Source organism: Mytilus trossulus, chromosome 13 (assembly GCF_036588685.1).
Source record: "Mytilus trossulus isolate FHL-02 chromosome 13, PNRI_Mtr1.1.1.hap1, whole genome shotgun sequence".
NCBI lineage: Eukaryota > Metazoa > Mollusca > Bivalvia > Mytilida > Mytilidae > Mytilus > Mytilus trossulus.
The window spans coordinates 35,369,952-35,390,333 of NC_086385.1; the positions used below are offsets into that span (position 1 = coordinate 35,369,952).

General features: G+C 31.5%; 5 protein-coding genes across 6 annotated transcripts; 2 read left to right on the forward strand and 3 right to left on the reverse strand.

Annotated features, from left to right (window-relative positions):
- The first annotated feature begins 476 nt into the window (after window positions 1-476).
- LOC134695483 (uncharacterized) lies at window positions 477-3,659 on the forward strand. Of its 2 annotated transcripts, none has more exons than XM_063556761.1 (4): window positions 477-1,415; window positions 1,598-1,687; window positions 1,883-1,955; window positions 2,261-3,659. In XM_063556761.1, the coding sequence occupies exons 1-4, from the start codon at window positions 1,092-1,094 to the stop codon at window positions 2,431-2,433; spliced, it is 660 nt and encodes a 219-aa protein (XP_063412831.1). In that variant the 5' UTR covers window positions 477-1,091; the 3' UTR covers window positions 2,434-3,659. The 2 variants fall into 2 exon arrangements, with proteins under 2 accessions (XP_063412831.1, XP_063412832.1); XM_063556762.1 differs by having other exon boundaries at window positions 2,475-3,659.
- Window positions 3,660-3,763: 104 nt separating this feature from the next.
- On the forward strand, window positions 3,764-8,256 carry LOC134695484 (histone H3.v1-like). Its single transcript, XM_063556764.1, has 4 exons — window positions 3,764-5,217; window positions 5,860-6,027; window positions 6,230-6,411; window positions 7,101-8,256. The coding sequence occupies exons 1-3, from the start codon at window positions 4,987-4,989 to the stop codon at window positions 6,398-6,400; spliced, it is 570 nt and encodes a 189-aa protein (XP_063412834.1). The 5' UTR covers window positions 3,764-4,986; the 3' UTR covers window positions 6,401-6,411; window positions 7,101-8,256.
- Window positions 8,257-8,831: 575 nt separating this feature from the next.
- Window positions 8,832-11,828, reverse strand: LOC134694323 (uncharacterized). The gene is made up of 2 exons (XM_063555328.1): window positions 9,713-11,828; window positions 8,832-8,836 (listed from the first exon to the last, which is right to left on the reverse strand). Exons 1-2 carry the CDS (start codon window positions 11,826-11,828, stop codon window positions 8,832-8,834), a joined length of 2,121 nt encoding a protein of 706 aa, XP_063411398.1.
- Window positions 11,829-14,870: 3,042 nt separating this feature from the next.
- On the reverse strand, window positions 14,871-16,193 carry LOC134694324 (uncharacterized protein F54H12.2-like). The gene has a single exon (XM_063555329.1). The coding sequence runs from the start codon at window positions 16,191-16,193 to the stop codon at window positions 14,871-14,873; it is 1,323 nt and encodes a 440-aa protein (XP_063411399.1).
- An 884-nt stretch (window positions 16,194-17,077) lies between these two features.
- On the reverse strand, window positions 17,078-18,232 carry LOC134694325 (uncharacterized). Its single transcript, XM_063555330.1, has one exon. It carries the CDS (start codon window positions 18,230-18,232, stop codon window positions 17,078-17,080), a length of 1,155 nt encoding a protein of 384 aa, XP_063411400.1.
- Window positions 18,233-20,382: the final 2,150 nt, after the last annotated feature.

Below are 20,382 nucleotides of genomic sequence, written 5' to 3' on the forward strand. Positions count from 1 at the left end.
TTTTAATTTAACACTATATGTCATATTTTATTTACACTCCCTGGGTCGATGCCACTGCTGGTTGGGTTTTTATTCCCTGGGGGTAGCGGCAGCCTATAGCTAGTAGTCATGAGCACCTTTTGTGCTGACAAAAATTATAATTGATGTAAGAAAAAGTATAAACCAACTGTTTACAAAATTTATAATTTTTGAAATACTAAGACTTTTCTACCTCAGGAATAGATTACATTTAAACAAAGGAATAGATCTTTTGTCATCAACTTCATCACACTATTTTAGTCATCAAATTGGCGATCAGAATATAATTTTAAGAGAAAAAAAAACTTTTTTAAAGTTAAACTGTCTTTCACTAAGTGCATATATATGTAGGTGTTGCTTGTCCAGTTTCGCATGAAACCACAATTCAAGCAGTAATGCAACTTTTAAACACGAAACTAATGCTGATCAACTATTAGTAGTATATATTGTGTGGCAGCAGCAAATATTTTTGCCACGTTGACAAAAATTTGTTCCCGCTAGCAAAATTGTATAATATATTTGTTGAATAATATCAAAATATTGGATTTTAAAATTTGTAGAAATATAAAAGACTGTTTTGATTTTTTCACACGTTGAATTTTGCAGACGTCAAGAAAATTACATAATATAACTGTTGTATAATATTAAATGAAAATTTTGTTTTTTCACTTATAAAAGAATGTTTTGATTTATTTTCCATCGCATTTAACATATAGACAATTTAAATTGTTAATATTTTGGATAAAGAAGTTAAAAGTAAAACTGAAAAAATAGAAGATTAAATGACTTCGCGTTGAGAGAAGAAATTTTATAAAACTTTTAAGTTTCATTTGTAACAAAAAATGAATAAGAATTGAAAATATATTAATTAACCCTAACCCTAGCGTATATTGTAAAAACTATTATTATTATTTATTAAAACAATCCATACTCAAACATTAATTAAACCTTATCCATCTACCACTCTTATCCCAACCATATATCACGGAATTAATTACCCCTAATTCATTCCCTAATTAGACTATTGTTTTTATTTCTCATCCGGGTATTTAATTCCTCAAAATATTTGCAAAATGTCACCCATCAACACCATGTTTATATTCATCATCATTTGTTTCACAATGTCAGCTGTTTCATGCTCGCATGAATTGAGAGATGTATGCACAGTGGAGGGGGATACTCTCCATTGCAGATGGACTGGAGCAGGGCTCTACAACACCAGAATCCGACTAGATGTAAAGAAAGTCGTATTCGAAAGATTTTTTGTTGCCGGACAATTGGACCTTGCAAATAATAGAGACCTGCATTCAATTGAGATCAAACAAGGAAATTCTAAATGCAGCAATGTTTTAGCAGCACCAGAAACAATAACAATTGTTAATGGTATACATTGTGATGTAAGTATATAGGAAATTAGAAAAGAATAACAGAATAATAAGAGCTTTAAAGTAATCACGTAGTATTGTCTCTATATGTAAAGTGACTAGAAACAACCTAAACTATGAGCAGATCTTATATATTATTTATTAATTTTATTGTGTAAAACATTTCTTACATTATGTATATTTTTTTTTTACAGAATGGAGTCATAGCTTCTACAACAACAACAGCAGCAACAAGAGTAACACCAGGATCCACATTGTCAATCGGCACCACTGATAAACAACTGGTAAGCATTTATCTGATATTTTTTTAATTAAAACGCCCGTTTTGTTTTCTATTTTTATTAGGAAATACATGTACATGAACGAGTCAATTTGTATTCTCTATAGTATAGTGCTTAAAAACAAATTAAAATGTGAAGGATAAGATTTTTTAATATCAACATTTTCATGAAATACATGATTTTATTTCTTTATTTCAGAAGTCAACACCACATGCACAGGAGGAAGACAAGGGTCTAGATAATATTAAGATCATTCTTATAATGATTTTTGGTAAGTATCTAAATTTAATTTATTTATTTGATTGACAAACAATATAAAAATAAAATAAATAAATAAAATAAAAATATATACATGTTCTAATAAAAACACTTATTTATAAATAAGAAAAAGATGCGGTATGAGTGCCAATGTATTATAGATCAAAGTATGACCTTCAACACAGAGCAAAAGCTCACACCAAACAGTAAGCTATAAAGACAATTCAAACAGAAAAACCAATGGTCTAATCTATTTATATATATCAATATATTTTATAATTTTTAAAGTAAGTGACATATTCAAATTTATCTTTACAGCATCTCTAGCATGTGTTATGCTCTTGCCGCTGATGTTATTTTGCATCTGCAAAAAGAAGAGAACTGCAAAAACCAATTTCCGCCAACACCAATTCTCCTTCAATGTCGATGCAGATTCACTATCCGAAATAGAAATTGCAGATTTTGTTAATACACCAAAAAAAACTGTTTAAGTTAATATCTATCTCTGTATTTACTACTTTTTAATTTGTAGAATATATCCTCATCGCAATTTATGAAAGGCTTCAAGAAATTATAAATTATTTTTTTCCACCACGTGAAAATAACAGACGAGTAGCCCCAGCACAACAACAACCACCAAGAATATTGAGAAGATCAAACAGGATATCTATTCGGCCACAGAGACTAACCTATGATTAATTTTCTAAACTTTTAAATTTTATGAAATTTTTTAAATTTTTTTTCTAAATTTTATATTTTTTTTATTTTTTTTTTCTAAATTTTATAATCTTTTTTCTAAATTTTATAAACTTATTTATACACTGTTATCTAAATTTTAATAATCACTGATGAGGATGTATTCTACAAATCTACTTATATTATGAAAAATTATATCACCAAAACTTTTCAATTTTCTTTCATTTGATTTATTTGGATTAGTTACACTTTATTTTAATTAAAGAAAAGATTTTGATTATACTCGCATTTCTCTACTCTCATTTTATTATATTGTAAATAGTAGTATACATGTAGTTTGTTTTTATAAATTCACCTTAGTTTATATGTTTCATGCTCATTCAAACCATAAATTTCATTATAAATCTATTCTTTTCATTAAATAATCTACTTTCTCTGGTATTAAAGTTCATTATTAATCTATTCCTTTCATTAAATTATTCTTTTTAGTTTTCCATTTACATATGTTTAGTTTTGTAATAGAAATAAATTAAATTAAAAAACAAATATGATTGGTATTATTGTATATATGTAAATAATATATATATGTATATAATGTTTGGAGAACTTTTTGTTTTTATGTTTACTTTATCATCATTTTCATCTTTGGAATTTTTTCATATGAGAATTTACAGCATCCAAATTTAATTACAACATATTATCGCATATTTTATCATATTGTGTTTGCTTAAACTTTTTTTCTTTTGTTTTTATTACTTTTTATAGTGCTATATGATTAAGTTAAACCTAGAGATAAATATATAAAAATTCTTGATTTGTAACCGCTGTCATGGTGCTTTCTATAACATGTTTTATGTGAAAAAAATGGTGCATTACAAATGATGTAAGTTTTTTATAACCAAATTTCATTTGATAGTTCTCTTGTTTATATTATTTACAATTGTTATATAAATAGTGCAGAAAACTTGATTTGTTTTGAAACTTACTATGTTGTTTCATGGAATAAAGTATTTGTATTTGATATGTGTTAATAAATTAGACTTTTCTTAAACTTTTCCCACTGCATTGCTACCCCAATCAATGTGGATGATTACCAGTTGACACCATTTGTATATCATCTAGAAATTTGCAAACAAAAACTTTGCTTAATTAATTTTTATCTACTTTAAATTTATTAATTATAAAAGAAATATGGTTTAATTGCTGATGAGACAACTCTTCAAAGAGGTCAAACCACAAGCTTCAATCTCAAATCTTGTCAAGAAAATGAAATATTTACACAGGAAAAAAGAAGCTAGCTGAAAAAAAAGTCATGAACAAAACAAGATTCACCATTTACAATGATCCAAAGAAAAGAAAAGAGCATATCTAGAAATTTGCAAAACAAAAACTTTGCTTAAAACATTTTTATCAACTATTAATTATAAAAGATGGTAATCCACAAGCTTCAATCTCAAATCTTATCAAATGAAATATTTACACATGGGAAAAATTAGCTAGCTGCAAAAAAGTCATGAGCAAAACAATTAACTACGATCCAAAGAAAAGAAAAGAAAAAAGTAGCATGTAGGGGGAAAAATAGAGAGAGAGAGAAAAAGGAGATATGATCCACCATTGAAAATATGATCCAAAGAAAAGATGATCCAAAGAAAAGAAAAAAGTCGCTTATGTTCTAACGAAGGAAAAAATAGAGAGAGAGAAAAAGGAGATAGGATTCACCATTGAAACTATGATCCAAAGAAAAGAAAAAAGGTGTTTTAACGATGAAAAAAATTAGAGCGAGAGAGAGAGAGAAAAAAAAGGAGATAGTAATGAGATGTAAAAATAATCGTCAAAATCCAACTCGATTTACCATTGAAAATATGATCCAAAGAAAAGAAAAGAAAATAGGTTTTGTTTTAATGAAGGAAAAATTATATATAGAGAGAAAAAATAGTAATGAGATGTAAAAAATAACCATCAAAATCCGGTTCGAACAAATCTATAATATATAATTGATCTTAAATAAAAACAATCAAAATTTATTGAGTAATGATCACTTTTCAAATTTGAAAGGTGATAAACACTTTATATTTAAACTGACGAACTAAGATTTAATGTAAACAGAAGGTGTATTATCCAAATACTGCCGCAATATTGGAGATCAATCTGACATGAAAAATCGCGATCGGGACAGATCTACACTGAAATTACATATGAATTAATAAAATGGTGCAACATGGATAATGGAAGGTTGGCGAGCCTTTAGGAGTAAATAAGTGTTGGAAACTATTATTCAAATTTAATGAAACGGAAGCTTTATTCCTTTATTAACGCGGTACACTCAATTCTATCATAAAGCGATAAAAATGATGAACCAGGTTGAGTACATGAGGGGATTTGGTGGAGAAGTAGAGCGGGCTGAGTTGAATTTTGGAAGAAAGAAGAACATTGCGGTTACACCGTACAAGGGATATGTTTATATCCACATAGGCAGTTTAACAAGTAGCAGAAGCATAACTCTTGGGACTGATGAGTTTAAAGAGCTATGCAATCTGAAGCCAGTTCTTTTAAAAGCTGAGGCAGAAATAAAAAAACAGGTTAGTGATTTCTAATATTTAGCAGTAAATATTTACATGAACATATAGCTAAATTATTATCGTTCAGCAGCAAATAGTTGAGCGTGATATATATTTTATTCTCTAAGAAATAGGAGCGATCTACAAAATTATTTTAAAGTAAGATATTGCGAGTGTTTAATAAAAGCACCAGCTGCAGATGTTTCACCTTATATGTTTTTTCGTAAATTTCACTACTGCTAGTAAGTACACATAATTTTCAAAGTTATTGAAAGCGAGTAAAAACTATATGATAAACGTTCTAATTATCCTTCAACAGCAAATAATTGAACATAAATATATACTTTATAGGTTTAATATACAACAAACGTTTTAGTTAAAAGTAAGTTATTGATAGAGAGTATTTACAAGCGGCTTGCGTTCAGCTGCAGATATTTCACTTGTTTCTGGGTTGATTTCACCACTGTTAGTATTAATTTTCAAAGTTATTGATAACAAGTAAAAAATGTTTTGATAAACGTTCAGTTGCAGATATTTCAACATTTTTGTTTCTAGGTAAATTTCTCAACCGCTAATAAATACGAATTTCTTTCCCACAGCAAACGTTGATTTATATGATTTCTTACACGTTCAATTGTTTTTATTATATATTAATTTTTTTAGCTGCAAAAACCTAGCAGGAAAAAGAAGGTTATAGTTGTTGAAGAGGAAGAAGAAGAAGAAGAAGAAGAAGAAGAAGAAGAAGAAGAAGAAGAAGAAGAAGAAGAAGAAGAAGAAGAAGAAGAAGAAGTAGAAGAAGAAGAAGTAAAAAAAGTTACTTTGAAAAGAAAGGTAAAACAACTTTTGTTTTTTTTTTTTTCAATGTAAATCAAAATAAGTAGTTATAATTTTCAAGTTTATGAATTTAAAGTAATTATCCAATTAAATGTACCATAAAAAGAAAAAAAAAAAAAAAAAAAAAAAAAAATTGAAAACATTGAAATAACTTTAAAATTTTAAGATGATTTTCTATATTATGATATTCTTATTTTAGAGAAAGGTGATTGCTATCAGCGATAGCGATGAGGAGGCGGGAGTGTCAGAGTCGGACGTCAGAAAGGTGATTGTTGCAGCAGAATCTGGCCCGTTCAAGGGGCTAAAGAAGAAAAAGAAAACAGCTGGAGCTGGATTCATACTTTCTGAAGCAGTTGAAGATGGCGAGTGAAGATAACACCAGTAAGTGATCAAATTTTTATTCTGTTTCTAATATGTTCTTATATACAATAGTTAGGATAGAAATCATTCATAACTTAGCAACATTTTTCCAATCAAAGATTGATTTATCAATATGTGAAATACTCGCTTTAAGATAAAACCATTGCCTTTGATTTAAAGCGATCTCATTTCTAAGAGGATCATTTCTCAATAATACAAACAGTTCACTATTCAATATACATGTATTTACAAAAATATCTTCAGATAAAGCAAAAGTGTCCATTTTATTACAAAATAAATCGTTTCCGCTACTGTTTCGTTTAACATCATCAGATATGAATGGAGGATCATTTTCACTGTTTAATGGCCCATTTATTAATATAACTGCTAGAGTTATCGAACAGAATAACAATCCGACAATTTTCATCTTTGCACCAAGCCTGTGCAGTTGTGGAAACTGGTCACTGATTTCAGCTGTATCCATATTGATAAAATTGTAATCATGCTCATCTGTCATTTTAAGTGAATATTCTTCCACATTTGCACTACTCAATTCATCCTTTTCATTTATTTTAGAAATCTCCATTATGAAATCCAATTTCTTAATACAGGTGTCGCACTTTGTTCATTTGTTTTCATGCATGTATCTGTAGATTTATGATGTGAAAACTATTTTACTAGAGTTTATGTATCTTATTTATTTCTTTTAGCCAATCAGAACAGAAAAAGGACAATGGGAGAAGAAGTAGAAAAAAAGACACTGAGTGAAAAACGAAAGCGGTCAGCTCCACCTTCATTAAGAACTTTATCTGTTGCATGTATTTATAATAAATTAACAACAAAATGTGATATTCAAATGAGAGATTTTTTTTGTAAAATTCCCTCACCAATTTTAATTATTTTTATGGATTATGCAGACTTTCAATTTGTTTTAAATCCTGGATTTGCCGAATTAGATGTGTTTAATGCTGCCGAGGAAATTTTTGATCAAAGATATCAATTAAATAAAATGATAAGGGAATGCAGCCATTTCACATCTGAAGAGATATTCATTCATTTAAAGAACGTCCCAGGGTCTGTTTTAAATTCACTCGGACTTTCGTTCAATAGGGAGAACTTTTCCGATATTTTAAGGAAAATATTAAACATGCGATTTTCACGTGTTTAATTTACCAAAGAATATGTCTCATATATTTTAATCTAAAATTTAAGAAATTTATTTGTAATATTTTCATCGTGTTTGAAGGTCTTTTTCCCCATTGCACAATGTATTTCACTGGTGCGTTTGAAGGTGTAATTCCCCATTTTCATAATTGTGTTTAATTTACCAAAGAATATGTCTCTTATATTTTAATCTAAAATTTATTTGTAATATTTTCATCGTGTTTGAAGGTGTTATTCCCCATTGTCCAATGTATTTCACTGGTGTGTTTGAAGGTGTTATTCCCCATTTGAAGGTGTTATTCCCCATTGACATAATGTTTGAAGGTGTTATTCCCCATTGTTCTAATGTTTGAAGGTGCTATTCCCCATTGTTCTAATGTTCGAAGGTGTTATTTCACATTGTCCTATGTTTGAAGGTGTTATTCCCCATTGTCCTATTGCCTTAATGTTTGAAGGTGTTATTCCCCATTGTCCTATTGTCATTATGTTTGAAGTTTGTTTGAAGGTCCATTTGGGTTTTAAAGTTATGTATTTTCATTGGGGTTTTTAAGTTAAAGTCGCCATTTTACCATGCTACTCCCCATTGCCCTATGTATTTCACTTCCCCAGGTTGATAGCAAACGGATAAAACTTAAATATGTTGATATATTTTATTATAAAATCATATATTTATTTACATGAAATAAAATATTATATAATTATTGTACAGTGTGTTTTCTTTTTCTTGAATTTATTACGGATATGGATTTTTTTTTCAATTTACAATTGTATTAATGTTTTTCTTTTAATTTTCTATGAAAATATGCTAGCGAATGCACATTATCATCCAGCAAGTGTCTCTTGTCATCATATGGTGATAGTCCACTTTTCACAACCTTCACCAAACTTTATCTGTTGCATGTATTTATAATAAATTAACAACAAAATGTGATATTCAAATGAGAGATTTTTTTTGTAAAATTCCCTCACCAATTTTAATTATTTTTATGGATTATGCAGACTTTCAATTTGTTTTAAATCCTGGATTTGCCGAATTAGATGTGTTTAATGCTGCCGAGGAAATTTTTGATCAAAGATATCAATTAAATAAAATGATAAGGGAATGCAGCCATTTCACATCTGAAGAGATATTCATTCATTTAAAGAACGTCCCAGGGTCTGTTTTAAATTCACTCGGACTTTCGTTCAATAGGGAGAACTTTTCCGATATTTTAAGGAAAATATTAAACATGCGATTTTCACGTGTTTAATTTACCAAAGAATATGTCTCATATATTTTAATCTAAAATTTAAGAAATTTATTTGTAATATTTTCATCGTGTTTGAAGGTCTTTTTCCCCATTGCACAATGTATTTCACTGGTGCGTTTGAAGGTGTAATTCCTGGATTTTTTTTTTCAATTTACAATTGTATTAATGTTTTTCTTTTAATTTTCTATGAAAATATGCTAGCGAATGCACATTATCATCCAGCAAGTGTCTCTTGTCATCATATGGTGATAGTCCACTTTTCACAACCTTCACCATGTGAATCTGATGGTTGAAACTTCTCAAAGTGTACATATGCGAGAGTAGTGGAGAACAATTGAACAAGGTGTTTTTATATTGTTCGAATCTAACATTTCGGGTTTTAATACCCTTTGCTACTACAGTTTCCTTGTCGTCTGCGGTGATAAAACTATACATTTTTGCTCTTAGTCCGATATATTCCACCATTTGAATGGACTTGCATTCATCTTTGAATAAACCAATAATCGATTTCCTGTCTTTGGTGTAAAGAGGGTGATCAGCTGGATAATTTGAAAAGTCATATAGCTCACTGTTTAACGACATGTCTCTATATATGTCATCAGTTCTCACATGCATAATGAAACTGTCAGTATCTGTGTAACATAATGTTACATTCTCCTTGTATAGTTTTTTCATGTGGTTGTAGTAGTAATCAACCATGTGCGCCTTTGACAGATCGAGAATCATTTGTCCTAGGTAAATTGGTTTGTTGAAGAAAATTTTTGTTTTGGTTTGTAGCACGCCGCACAAGTGGTCGTTGAATATCTTAAAGCTTTTAAATGATGATTTTGCTGTAAGTTTTTGAAACTTATCCCACCTATGACAGAGAGAGAAGTTGATATGTTTCCGCAACGATTCCATTGATTTACCGAAAATAGCATTGTTGCCATTTTTAAAAAGTTTTTGCTCGAAATTGCTAGTAGCCTTTTTCCTCATTTCGGTATTGAAGTCAATATACTGTTTCAACCATGGACGCTGTTCAAATGAAACTATATTGTGAATCTTCTTCAAAACCAAACCTAGTTTGAGGTATAACTTTAGATTCACATAGTGCAAGATGTAATGCTTTTTATCTTTCAAAGTAGCTAGCAATTTGGTGCTCGGTTGGTATTCTTTCCCATCATCATTTGCTTGCTCATACAGATGACGTGAATGAGGTGAAAGCATTTCATTTGTTATCACTCCTTTTTCAACTGCAAGAGGAAAATCATTGTGAAGATCGTGTAAGTTATCTGGGTAATCCAAATCGCATTCAATGACATATCCGATGTCAGCGTTATTGGATACATTTAAGACATTGAAATCGTTTATTTCCTCTTCTGACAACCACTGGAATTTCCCCACAGCTAATGGCATGCTCATGCTTAAACCGTATAAATTGTTCGCATCTACATACATCAAGTATGAAGTTGGTAAAGCTGGATCATAATTGCTCAAGTAGGGATTGTTTGCTTTTGCATGTCTGCAGCTCACCATTGTTAAACCTCCTCGTATACTCTGCTCAAAGAAGAGCCACATTGTAGGATCTGTCAATAGCTCAAGTCTCACACCAGTCATTTTCAATGCAGATTGCCAGGAAAGCCCTGGAAGAGTGTAATAATTTGCAGGGTCGAGGGAATAGTTCGTTATCCACTTCTTCCTGAAAGTTTCAAATACATCAGCTAATAATAGAACGTCAGTTTTTAGATAAAGATCGTGATATTCGCCTATATTCTTAATATTCATTTGATTCCATACCCGTTGCGCATGTTCATACTCGGTTTGACTAATTGTTTTCTCTGATAAATTGCTGTAGAATTTGTCTATAGAGGGTAATTCAGTTTCATTGAACCTTGCTGCATTGTCAATGTATTCGTAAGGATATGTTCCTTTTTTCAACAAAAGAGCAATCCGCTTATCATCATCAAATTCTTTTGTAAAATGTTTAAATGTTTCTTTCGGATTCTCCTTAGACATTGACGATACCAATTCCTCTAGTGAACAATTCAAAAACTGGTATGAATCGATAAAGCGCAGATTGGATAGGTTGAAACTGATGTACTTTTCTGCATTCGTGGCTATGCAGCCAATTTCTTCACTCTTGAAAATACCTATCGAGGAACAGATTAAATGTGCATCAAACTGTTTCAGGTTATGAAATATAACTGGCACGAATGTGTGTTCTTTAAAATTAAGATTGCAATCTCTGCATGAAGCGCCACGAAATTTACCTGAAACATGTGCATGGTCTCGAACGCGGATAGTGGAATCTGTAAATTCTTCCATGCAAATGTGGCAATGTGTACTTGATTGAAAATCTTCCTCATCTTCAACAGTCATGCACAAGGGTTCAGGATTGTTCAAAATAGCCTTTATACGTTTATTTTCGTCAAGAAGACTATGAAGGAAGTGTTCACTAACATTTTCACCTCTATATATTTTAGGTGGTTGAGTGTATCTGTCATCGATGCAAACAACTTGATAACCGTACCCGCATGGTATCAACTTTGTTAATTTCGTTGTGCTGGTTCGATTATCTTCTGGCTCTTCAGTAACCATAGGTTCGCAAAATGTTTCCATGTCAGCATAAATAACAAATGATGTTTGTAACTGTTTGGCGTGATCTTGAAATGTTAGTATATCGTCTACCCCCTTGGTGGGATATGTCACATGTTGAGCTTCAAATTTTGAGCAGTATTTTATATGTTTCTCTAAAGTATGTTCACTGGTGAAACCTGATAAACAGAATCTGCAATACTTATGACTGCGTCCCAAGCATTTTGTTCGATATAAAAGTCTATTGAGATCTGTAATCAAACACCAGTGACTTTTATTCCCACTTTTCAAATACAATAAGTCAACTTCATGATGAGCTTCTCTTAGACCTGTTACATGGAGGGGGAAAAATTCACCCTCTTCAAATCCTAACACCATTACTGAAATGTTATTCTGCCTTTCAAATTTACTCACAAATGATGGTGCAACGGGCAATTGTATACCTTCCATGTTCAATTCATGTTCATATGGGATGTAGTGATGCACTTTAGAAGGGTCACCTGAACACGTAGGATGTATGGATGCTATAATAGCATATACAAAACATTTTTCATCTAATTTCTTATGTTGAGTAACGCTCTGGTTGCAGCAAGAGTTCTTGGTAGGGGTATATACGATCCACCGCCTAAAGGTTTATATTTAGCTGTATTAATCTCAATGTGTTTAATATGATCTAATGACCAACCGCTCCCATTTCGTATATACTCATCAAAACTTTTGAATATTTTTTGATATGTCACATTAATATCATGTTCATCATCTATATTTGCTCTATCAACTAGATTCGATGTCTTCGAGATAAAATGTGCATTATTCTTTAAATCATTACCACCTTCACCTCCATTCGGCTTGATCATTTGCACAAGACAATTCATATACCACTTAATATGACCGAGTTCAACACACATCTCTTGTAAATGAGTTTTTACCTCATGCTTAATTCCAGATAAAAATGCTAGAAGATCATACTTTTCCCCATTATCCTCATTCGGATAAATGAAACGAGCTCGTGCTATTCCCAAGAGAGCAGACGTATCCACACTTTTATGTTTGATTGTAGTATGTGAATTTGAATCAGTGTTTCCTGAACCAGTCTGATAAGTTGTATGATCGATGTTGCTATGTTTAAACAAATTTTCCGCTGAATCAAAATGTCTATCACATTGTCGACATGGAAATGTACAACTGTTTCTCTGGTGTCTCTTCAGTTTGGAAGGGTGATCAAACAGAAGTTTACAATAATAACATGAATAGACCTTAACCGTAAGATTTGATCTGTTGTCATTATCAACACTCAATCGATCATTTAACTCTCGCAACTGCTGTTGATATTGAGGGTTACTGTCAGGATAAAGACGCAATAAATCCTCGCAGAAATGATCATCAGCCATGACAATTGTGATATCAATAGCACTTTCAACGTTTTATATATACTACGCGATCGTGGACTAGAACTAATAGGCGAACATATGTTATCTAAATATTTATTTTATTAATTAAATTTAAAGGTACACAGTGTAAATATACAAATAGACAATATATTATATACATATATAAATATAGACAAATTTAAAGAAAAATACAAGTGATTGATTGAAGTCTCCAATAGTTTTAAATAATCCACTTCTTCATTACAAATGAAATGATAACCATTTACTCTTTAATCTTTTGCGATTTTGCGATTTTTCCACATTTCTTAAGAATTTTTCAGGAGACATCTTGATAGCTTTACCCTCTGCTGCACCATCATATTCATCAACATCCATCCTATTTTCCTCTTGATTGTCTGATTTTGATCGATCTACAGTTTCTTTTAAATTTTTCAATTCTGTTTTTTGCAAAACCTGACCACTACCATGTTGTTTGGTTACATCTTCTTCTAGGTTTATTTCTGTTTTTATACTGTCACTATCTTTACCATCATATTCCTTTTCTTTTTCTTTCACATTAACAATTTCACATTGGTTGGACATATTCATCAATCTTTCATATTTCTCCTTGGGTAATAGTATTAACTCCCGAGTCATAGTATTTGAAAAAAGATGATATCAATGTTGGAATAATAACAATTATCTTCAGTAAACGTTTTCTCCTCAACTGAGGTGTTATATTATTAACTACCACAGCACGAATGAACTTTGCAAAAGTTGAAAGATTCCTTTTAACCCTCTCAGACAATGGTATGACGCTTTTTAGACAGTTGAATACTATTTCTACTAATAGTTGTAATTGTCTGTGGTCCGTGCTTTTTATGATTTGAGCAGATTGTTCAGGTGTAGTGTTCGCCAATAATTTAAGGAAGCTTCTACTTGATTCTTTTAAAATCATTTTGGTTGATAAACAATCGTGTCCTCCCCCGGAAAAGGATTTGCGCGCAACTGATATTCAGGGTTTGAACCTGGTGCTATATCCACTATCAAGCAATTGTATGGTCTGCTAATTGCACGTTGGTAAACGTCCATGAAAAAGCGAACTTGACCTGGAAACATTTGTCGAGCTAAAGATTGTATTTGCAGTGAATCTCTACCATTTTTGAAAAGAAAAAAGACGTGAGAATTCAAACTGATTGATCGCATAACCTTCCCCTTCTGATATAAATTTTGTAGTATAAAAATAATTGATGTTAAGGTGTGATGACTTAAAACGCAATAAATCTTCTGCATCAGTTTACAGTCCACTACTTCATCCATTTTATCATCAATGATCCATAATGTGTGTATATCCTTATCAACAAGAAAATCACTTTCATCAGGCAGTTCCAGTTGAAATGAAATGTTGGAGACAGTTTTTTTCAATTCATCGAAGACATCTTGCCATATGCTGTAACAGTAGTATATCTTCTGAGGTGGTATTGTAAACATTTCCTGAGCGTTCTCTAATAATCTTTTAATGTATGTAGTTTTTCCTGAACCCGTTGGACCGACACATATTGAAGTCATGGGTGTTTGAAATTTCACCAAACTCATGATGATCACCTCTTGCTCGAATGATGATTGTTACCATGTGTCTCATCATTTTAAACACTTTTTCATATGCAGTGTGAATAGGTTTTACCAATCACATTGAAAACAAAGATGTCGTTTGCTTGATGATTATCACTGAAAAAATCGTGAATGTTAGTTAGATCATACTCTCTACATAAGAGTGATAAGATGAAAATGCAATATTGACCGCATACTGATGAATTCTCACTCTGTAATCGTTTTTGATTTATTTCCAGAGATATCGCATTGTGTTCAAAGAATTTTAAGAAGTGACGTGAATAATAATCGGGAGAGTGTGCGAAGCTGTCGAAAAATATCCCTCTTCGTTCCTCATTTATGAAAAAGGCGATCCAGTGTGCACCATTCTCAAAATGATTTTCAGTGTTACAAATAAATCCCATGGGTCGATTTCTCACTATCTTAGGTATCTGATCTGCTGCAAATATACCAACAATTTTATCCTTCATTAGTTCATCACAATTAATCATACACTCCAATTGCATAGTGTTCATTCTTGAATTATGATGTCTCGAGTTTGAGTTATTTCAAAATATCCACTAAATTCACTATAAATGATTATAGTTGTTGGTTCAGTGAGGGGAGAATCAAATGTGCATTCCAAATTGACACGTTCATTCCTTTTCAATGTTAAATAATCTAAACCTTCAAAAATTGGTTCCAGTTGAAAGGCATACAAGGCATATCCTTCAGAAAAACTGTCTCTGTTTAATCCATTACCACAGTCTTGCAGAGTTTTCCCAGCAACCTCAAATAGATTGCGAAATGCAACAATGGATGATTCTCCACTTGACGAGTCAAATTTTACTCTGACAGGATTCCCGGAAACTGGCACTCCCTCAACTTTAAGATTTATTTCACTTAGGTGGCAATGTTTGAATGTCCACGGACATAGTGAGTAGTCACCTGCTATGTTTTGACTCCCCGTAAAGGCTATCAATACCTTATTGGGTCTATTATTCTGGAATATGTTGTTGAAGTTAAAACTTATTTGACCAGCTGGAAGTGAAATTGTGCGAACATCATTTTGCACAATGGGATATTTAGCGTTTACTGTCCTGAGTATAGAATCGTGGCCATATACAATGCCGGGGTGAACGTGAATCTTTGCTATTGATAGATACATATCTTCAATCTCAAGGTAATAATCAGCATCTTCATCAACCGACATTAGATAAAATTCTGGTCTCGATCTGTAGAATTTCACAGTAACTCCTACTTGATTTAATATGTAACGATTCATTGAAAACAGGGGATGGAAAATGTTTCCTTCAAGATCAACAGTTTTACCATTTTTTATGTATGCTGTTCTTCTGTAGAGCCCAAGATTTGATCCTGTGTTACAATCTGCATCATCCAATGTTCCTTGATGATCGTCTATCCATAATTGACTTGAGAGCTGCGATTCTTTAGCTTCTTTCCCATATTTCAATAAAGTTTGCATATAAGCTTTGTAAGGGTAAAATCCTGTTGAAGATGTGACAATTTTATTTTGAATTAAAACATCTATTTGATTAAATAATGCATGCAAAACATAGTTCACAGGCCCGCAATTAACGTCACTGCTATCTGCTATGGTTCCATCTCCTCTTTTAAGTCTTAGACGTACATGCATTGTTGATTTACTTAAGTCTAGATACTCTGTTCCACCAGATATGTGAAACTCTATTGGCGATGTCTTTGTAAAAGTTGCAGCTGGTCGAATATGTTCATATGTGATTCTTGTGACTGCAGTTTGATGACCTGGTAGATTGAATAAAGACAACTGACTTGGTTGCAGCTCATGAAATGTTTCAGGATTTATTTTAGCCATTTTGAATTTTACTGGAAAATATCCTTTTCAATTAGCTGATTCTTTAATCTTTTTTTCACACTCTGTACACTTCCTTTCTTACTGTTTGTTTTATTTTTCTTTCCTCCTTTCTTTGTCTTTTTCGTTTTCTTCTGCTCCCCTCTATGGCTTTTTCTATTACTGTTTTGTAACTTCCCACGTTTGCGTTTTATCTTTTTCACAGCTCGACTAATTTCCGACTTAGCATTTTCCACCTGCTGCTGTGCATGTGTTACAAGTTTAATGGGTGATTGCGCATGTGGTTTACTTTGTGGTAATGTGATTGGTTCCATGAAGCTAGCTGCTGAATTAGTGAGGGAACCACCACTCTGGATAGTTCTTCTGTATGAATTATTAAGATATGAATTGTGATGTTTGTCATTCGCTAGATTTTCATAGTACATTATCCATGTCCTAGGGTCTAGCACATATTGAGAATTGTTCAATTCCATGATTATCATGCAAAGTATGGATACGACCTGAAGTGCAGTGTAATCGACACTGGATTTTTTAAAAATGATGCATGACTCCCTTGCATGTCAGTAATAAAGAATTCAATGTCTCTTATTTCACTTTTCACCACTGGAATGTATGCAAGTTGATCAAAGTGGTAGTATTCAGTTTGAGAGCAGCAACATATTCGCTTCAATAAGGGTTGTTTGTTACCATCGACTATTACATCACCGCATATGTTTGCATATATATATAGATCATTATTTGATGATAATTTAATATCAACTAATGCGACTTTCCATTTTGATTTCATCACTATTGGCGTCTGAAGATATGTACGGAATTTGTGTGGTCTGTTATGTGGGTAAATGTCTAAATTTTTGTTACTGTTAATGACCATGTAAAAGCTCATTTTATAAGTCAACAATATCTCTCTCAGGAATCCACTGACAAAAACGTTTATCCCAATCCAGGAATTTTACATAACCCTCACGTTGACCATTCCGCCTTCGCCATTTAAGCACTTTCTCAACAAACCACAATGCGTCAGCCTCCTTTTTCACACGCTGCAACTCTGTATAATTGAAATTGCCTACAACTTCCTTGTCCAAAAAATCTTGTACTTTATAAAAGATTTTCCCATGTATTAGAAATCGTCTATATATTTTAAATATTTCGGAGGTCCACTGTTGCTGATAAGCTCTTTGAAACGGTTTCTTCAAATGGCTCAGTCTTACCATGTCATTGATTTTAAAATGAAACTGTTTCCCTCTTTTACGTTGTACTTTTAATGTTTCTTTCTTTTCTCTGATTCGTTTTTCTTTGGGTGGAGTTTTAATATACATATATGCCCACAAATCATATTTGTTTTTCTCATTCACATCTTTTGGAGCTGTATTATTTAAACTTCTATGTGGCGTTGCATTATAACTTGCTACCAAATTTTGTAGAACATTGAGATAGCTATAAGTTCTATGCTTTGTAAAATATCGGAACATCATCCTCCGAAATGTCAAATTGACCCTCTCTGCTATTGACGCTTTACTACTGTCGGAATTTAAATAGACATGATGGTAAATGTCATATTTTTTAAACACACGTTTCAAATCTTTGTTTTTGAATTCAGTTCCCGCATCTGTGGAAACCTTCAAAGGGATTTTACCATGTTTGAAGATTTTTTCAAATGCATCAGCTACTGTCTTCCCAAACTTGTTTTTTAATGGATAAATCCATAAAAACCGTGTGAAAATATCGATAACAACCAACAGGAAACGTGTCTTATTGTTATATTTCTGTATGTTGGATACATCCATAAGGTCAGCATCGTATTGCTCATACGGTTCCGATACAATTATTTTCACTCTTTTAATTCTACGTTTTACAGGTTTTTGTAAATTGTAGTCGTCTATTTTTTCCATCCATTTCCTGATCTTGTATACGCTTGGTACATTTCCATCTCTTGATGTCTTCAACGTTTGATAAATTTTTTCAGCACTTAGGTATGCTCCCCCATTTGCTGTATTGTAATATACATTCCTAAGTTTTTCATCTAAATCATCATTTTCCATTGTTAAAAATAGGTTCCAAATCTATCATTTTTTCAACTTTATCTATTATGCGAGATGCTCTGTGCGGTGTTTTCAATATAGTATTTTTCCAATCTGTTGATTGTAAAAATGTAAGTTGATAGTAGACTCTCACATTATCTGGAATATTTGATTGTCTGACTAAATTAACAAAATCGGTGTACACTTTATCTGTTTCTACTTGATAAAAAAAATCCCATGCATTCCTCCACTTATGTGTTCCACTTGATTTTCCTTCTTCAGAATGTCAAAAACTGACTTTGCATATATTATATCGAATATGTTATCAAGTCTGGCTATATTTTCACATGATTCTATCTCATCCATGTTTTATTAATAATAATAATAATTTATAATGTATGATATTTTTGTTTGGGTTAGGGTTAGGGTTAGGGTTAGGGTTAGGGTTAGGGTTAATTATTATATTTACCAATTAAACTTTTATCAAATTAAAGCTCTCAAATTGTTTTAAATGTTCCTTTTACTACTTCCATATCCAGCATATCAACAATTTAAATGATTGGTAATGCGTTAAATTGTTTAATGAAATGAAATTTTTTTTTAAATGTTCAATTTACTTTTACTACTTCCATATCCAGCATATCAACAATGTTAAATTGATTGGTAATGCATTAAAATTGTTTAATGCAGTGAAAAAAAAAATAAAAACATTCTTTTATATTTTACAAATTAAAAATCAATATTTTGATATTATCCAACAAATATATTATGCAATTTTTGCTGACGGGGGCAAAATTTTTGTCAACGTGGCAAAAATATTTGCTGCTGCCACACAATATATACTACTACTATTCTTATAAAAATGAAATAATAGGTTAACTAACGTTTCGCTACTTATCTCTTTTCAAAATAAGACTGATACTGAAAACCTTCATATAAATAACATTGAAAGGGTCCCAAACAGCGAAAGATTATATAAACATTGATCATTCTCAATCAGACCTATCAAATGGGCAAAAGACTAAATTCGAAAGGCATGTTGATAAAATTGGAACGTTGATTTTAAATGATCTGTCTGAAATTAGCATACCAGACGTACATGTACATTAGCATAAAGAGTACATTGAAAACCATCCTCCTATAAGTGTACCCAACATATAGCTGCACCCTATCTTAGTTCAGCGAAAGAGAGACGAGTTGAAGAAATCTTTTATTACAAACCAAGTGACTTTTTAATTTTTTTTACATAGTTTGTCCTCTTGCAACTCAGACATGAAACAAAAGGTTAACAGTTGACAGTCGGTGTTGTGGTTTTTCTTTTGGCGTTGATTATATAACGGTTAGTTATTCTGATTACTTTCCCTGTTCAATGTACGTTTGAGACATGTAGGATAACTTTTATTCTATGGGACGGATGAAAGCAACAAAAAGTGTTCCGACTTTATATATCAATCTGAACAAATTTAACATTAAAGTATCTAAACTTTGATCCATGTCTTAAATATATTGAATAATAGAACCATAAGTTTCGAAATGTATAGTTTTATTATAAGACGGACTTTCGTGCTGACTATTTAATCAGTTACATGCAACTGGCAGAGCTTTTGAGAGAGTTTTAATAAATACTTTGAAAAGATGCACTATAAGTAATATGTTACGGAATTTATTCTAGAAACAAAATTCGGTCTTTTGTATTTGTTTTAACCATATTTCTCATTCTTGTGCGACTTATTGATTATTTCAATGTTAATTATTTCCTTGATTATACAATGTTTTGCATCATTATAATGGTAGAGTTAATTTGTTTATAATACTGTTAGTACATGTAGGTTAATATGTTTGATAATATGCTTTATTGCGATAGACATTTTCATTAATATTTTTGAAATAAACTCGGAAAATGTTAAAACAGGAAGCCGATTTTGCAGCATTATTTAAAAAAATTCGGTCAATGCTTTTATTTTGCGTTCCATTAACGGTGATCAAGCATTTGTTTCATATTTGTTTACCTTTTTTTTTTATTTGACAAGTGCAATATGTGTTTGATAATGATGTCAGCATATTTTTCAAGGCAGTACCAGACACCTAGGCTAAATTTAAATTTGTAAAATTTTCATGAAATACCTCAAAATTTTTACTTTGTTCAATCTACAAAAATGTAATAATTAAAA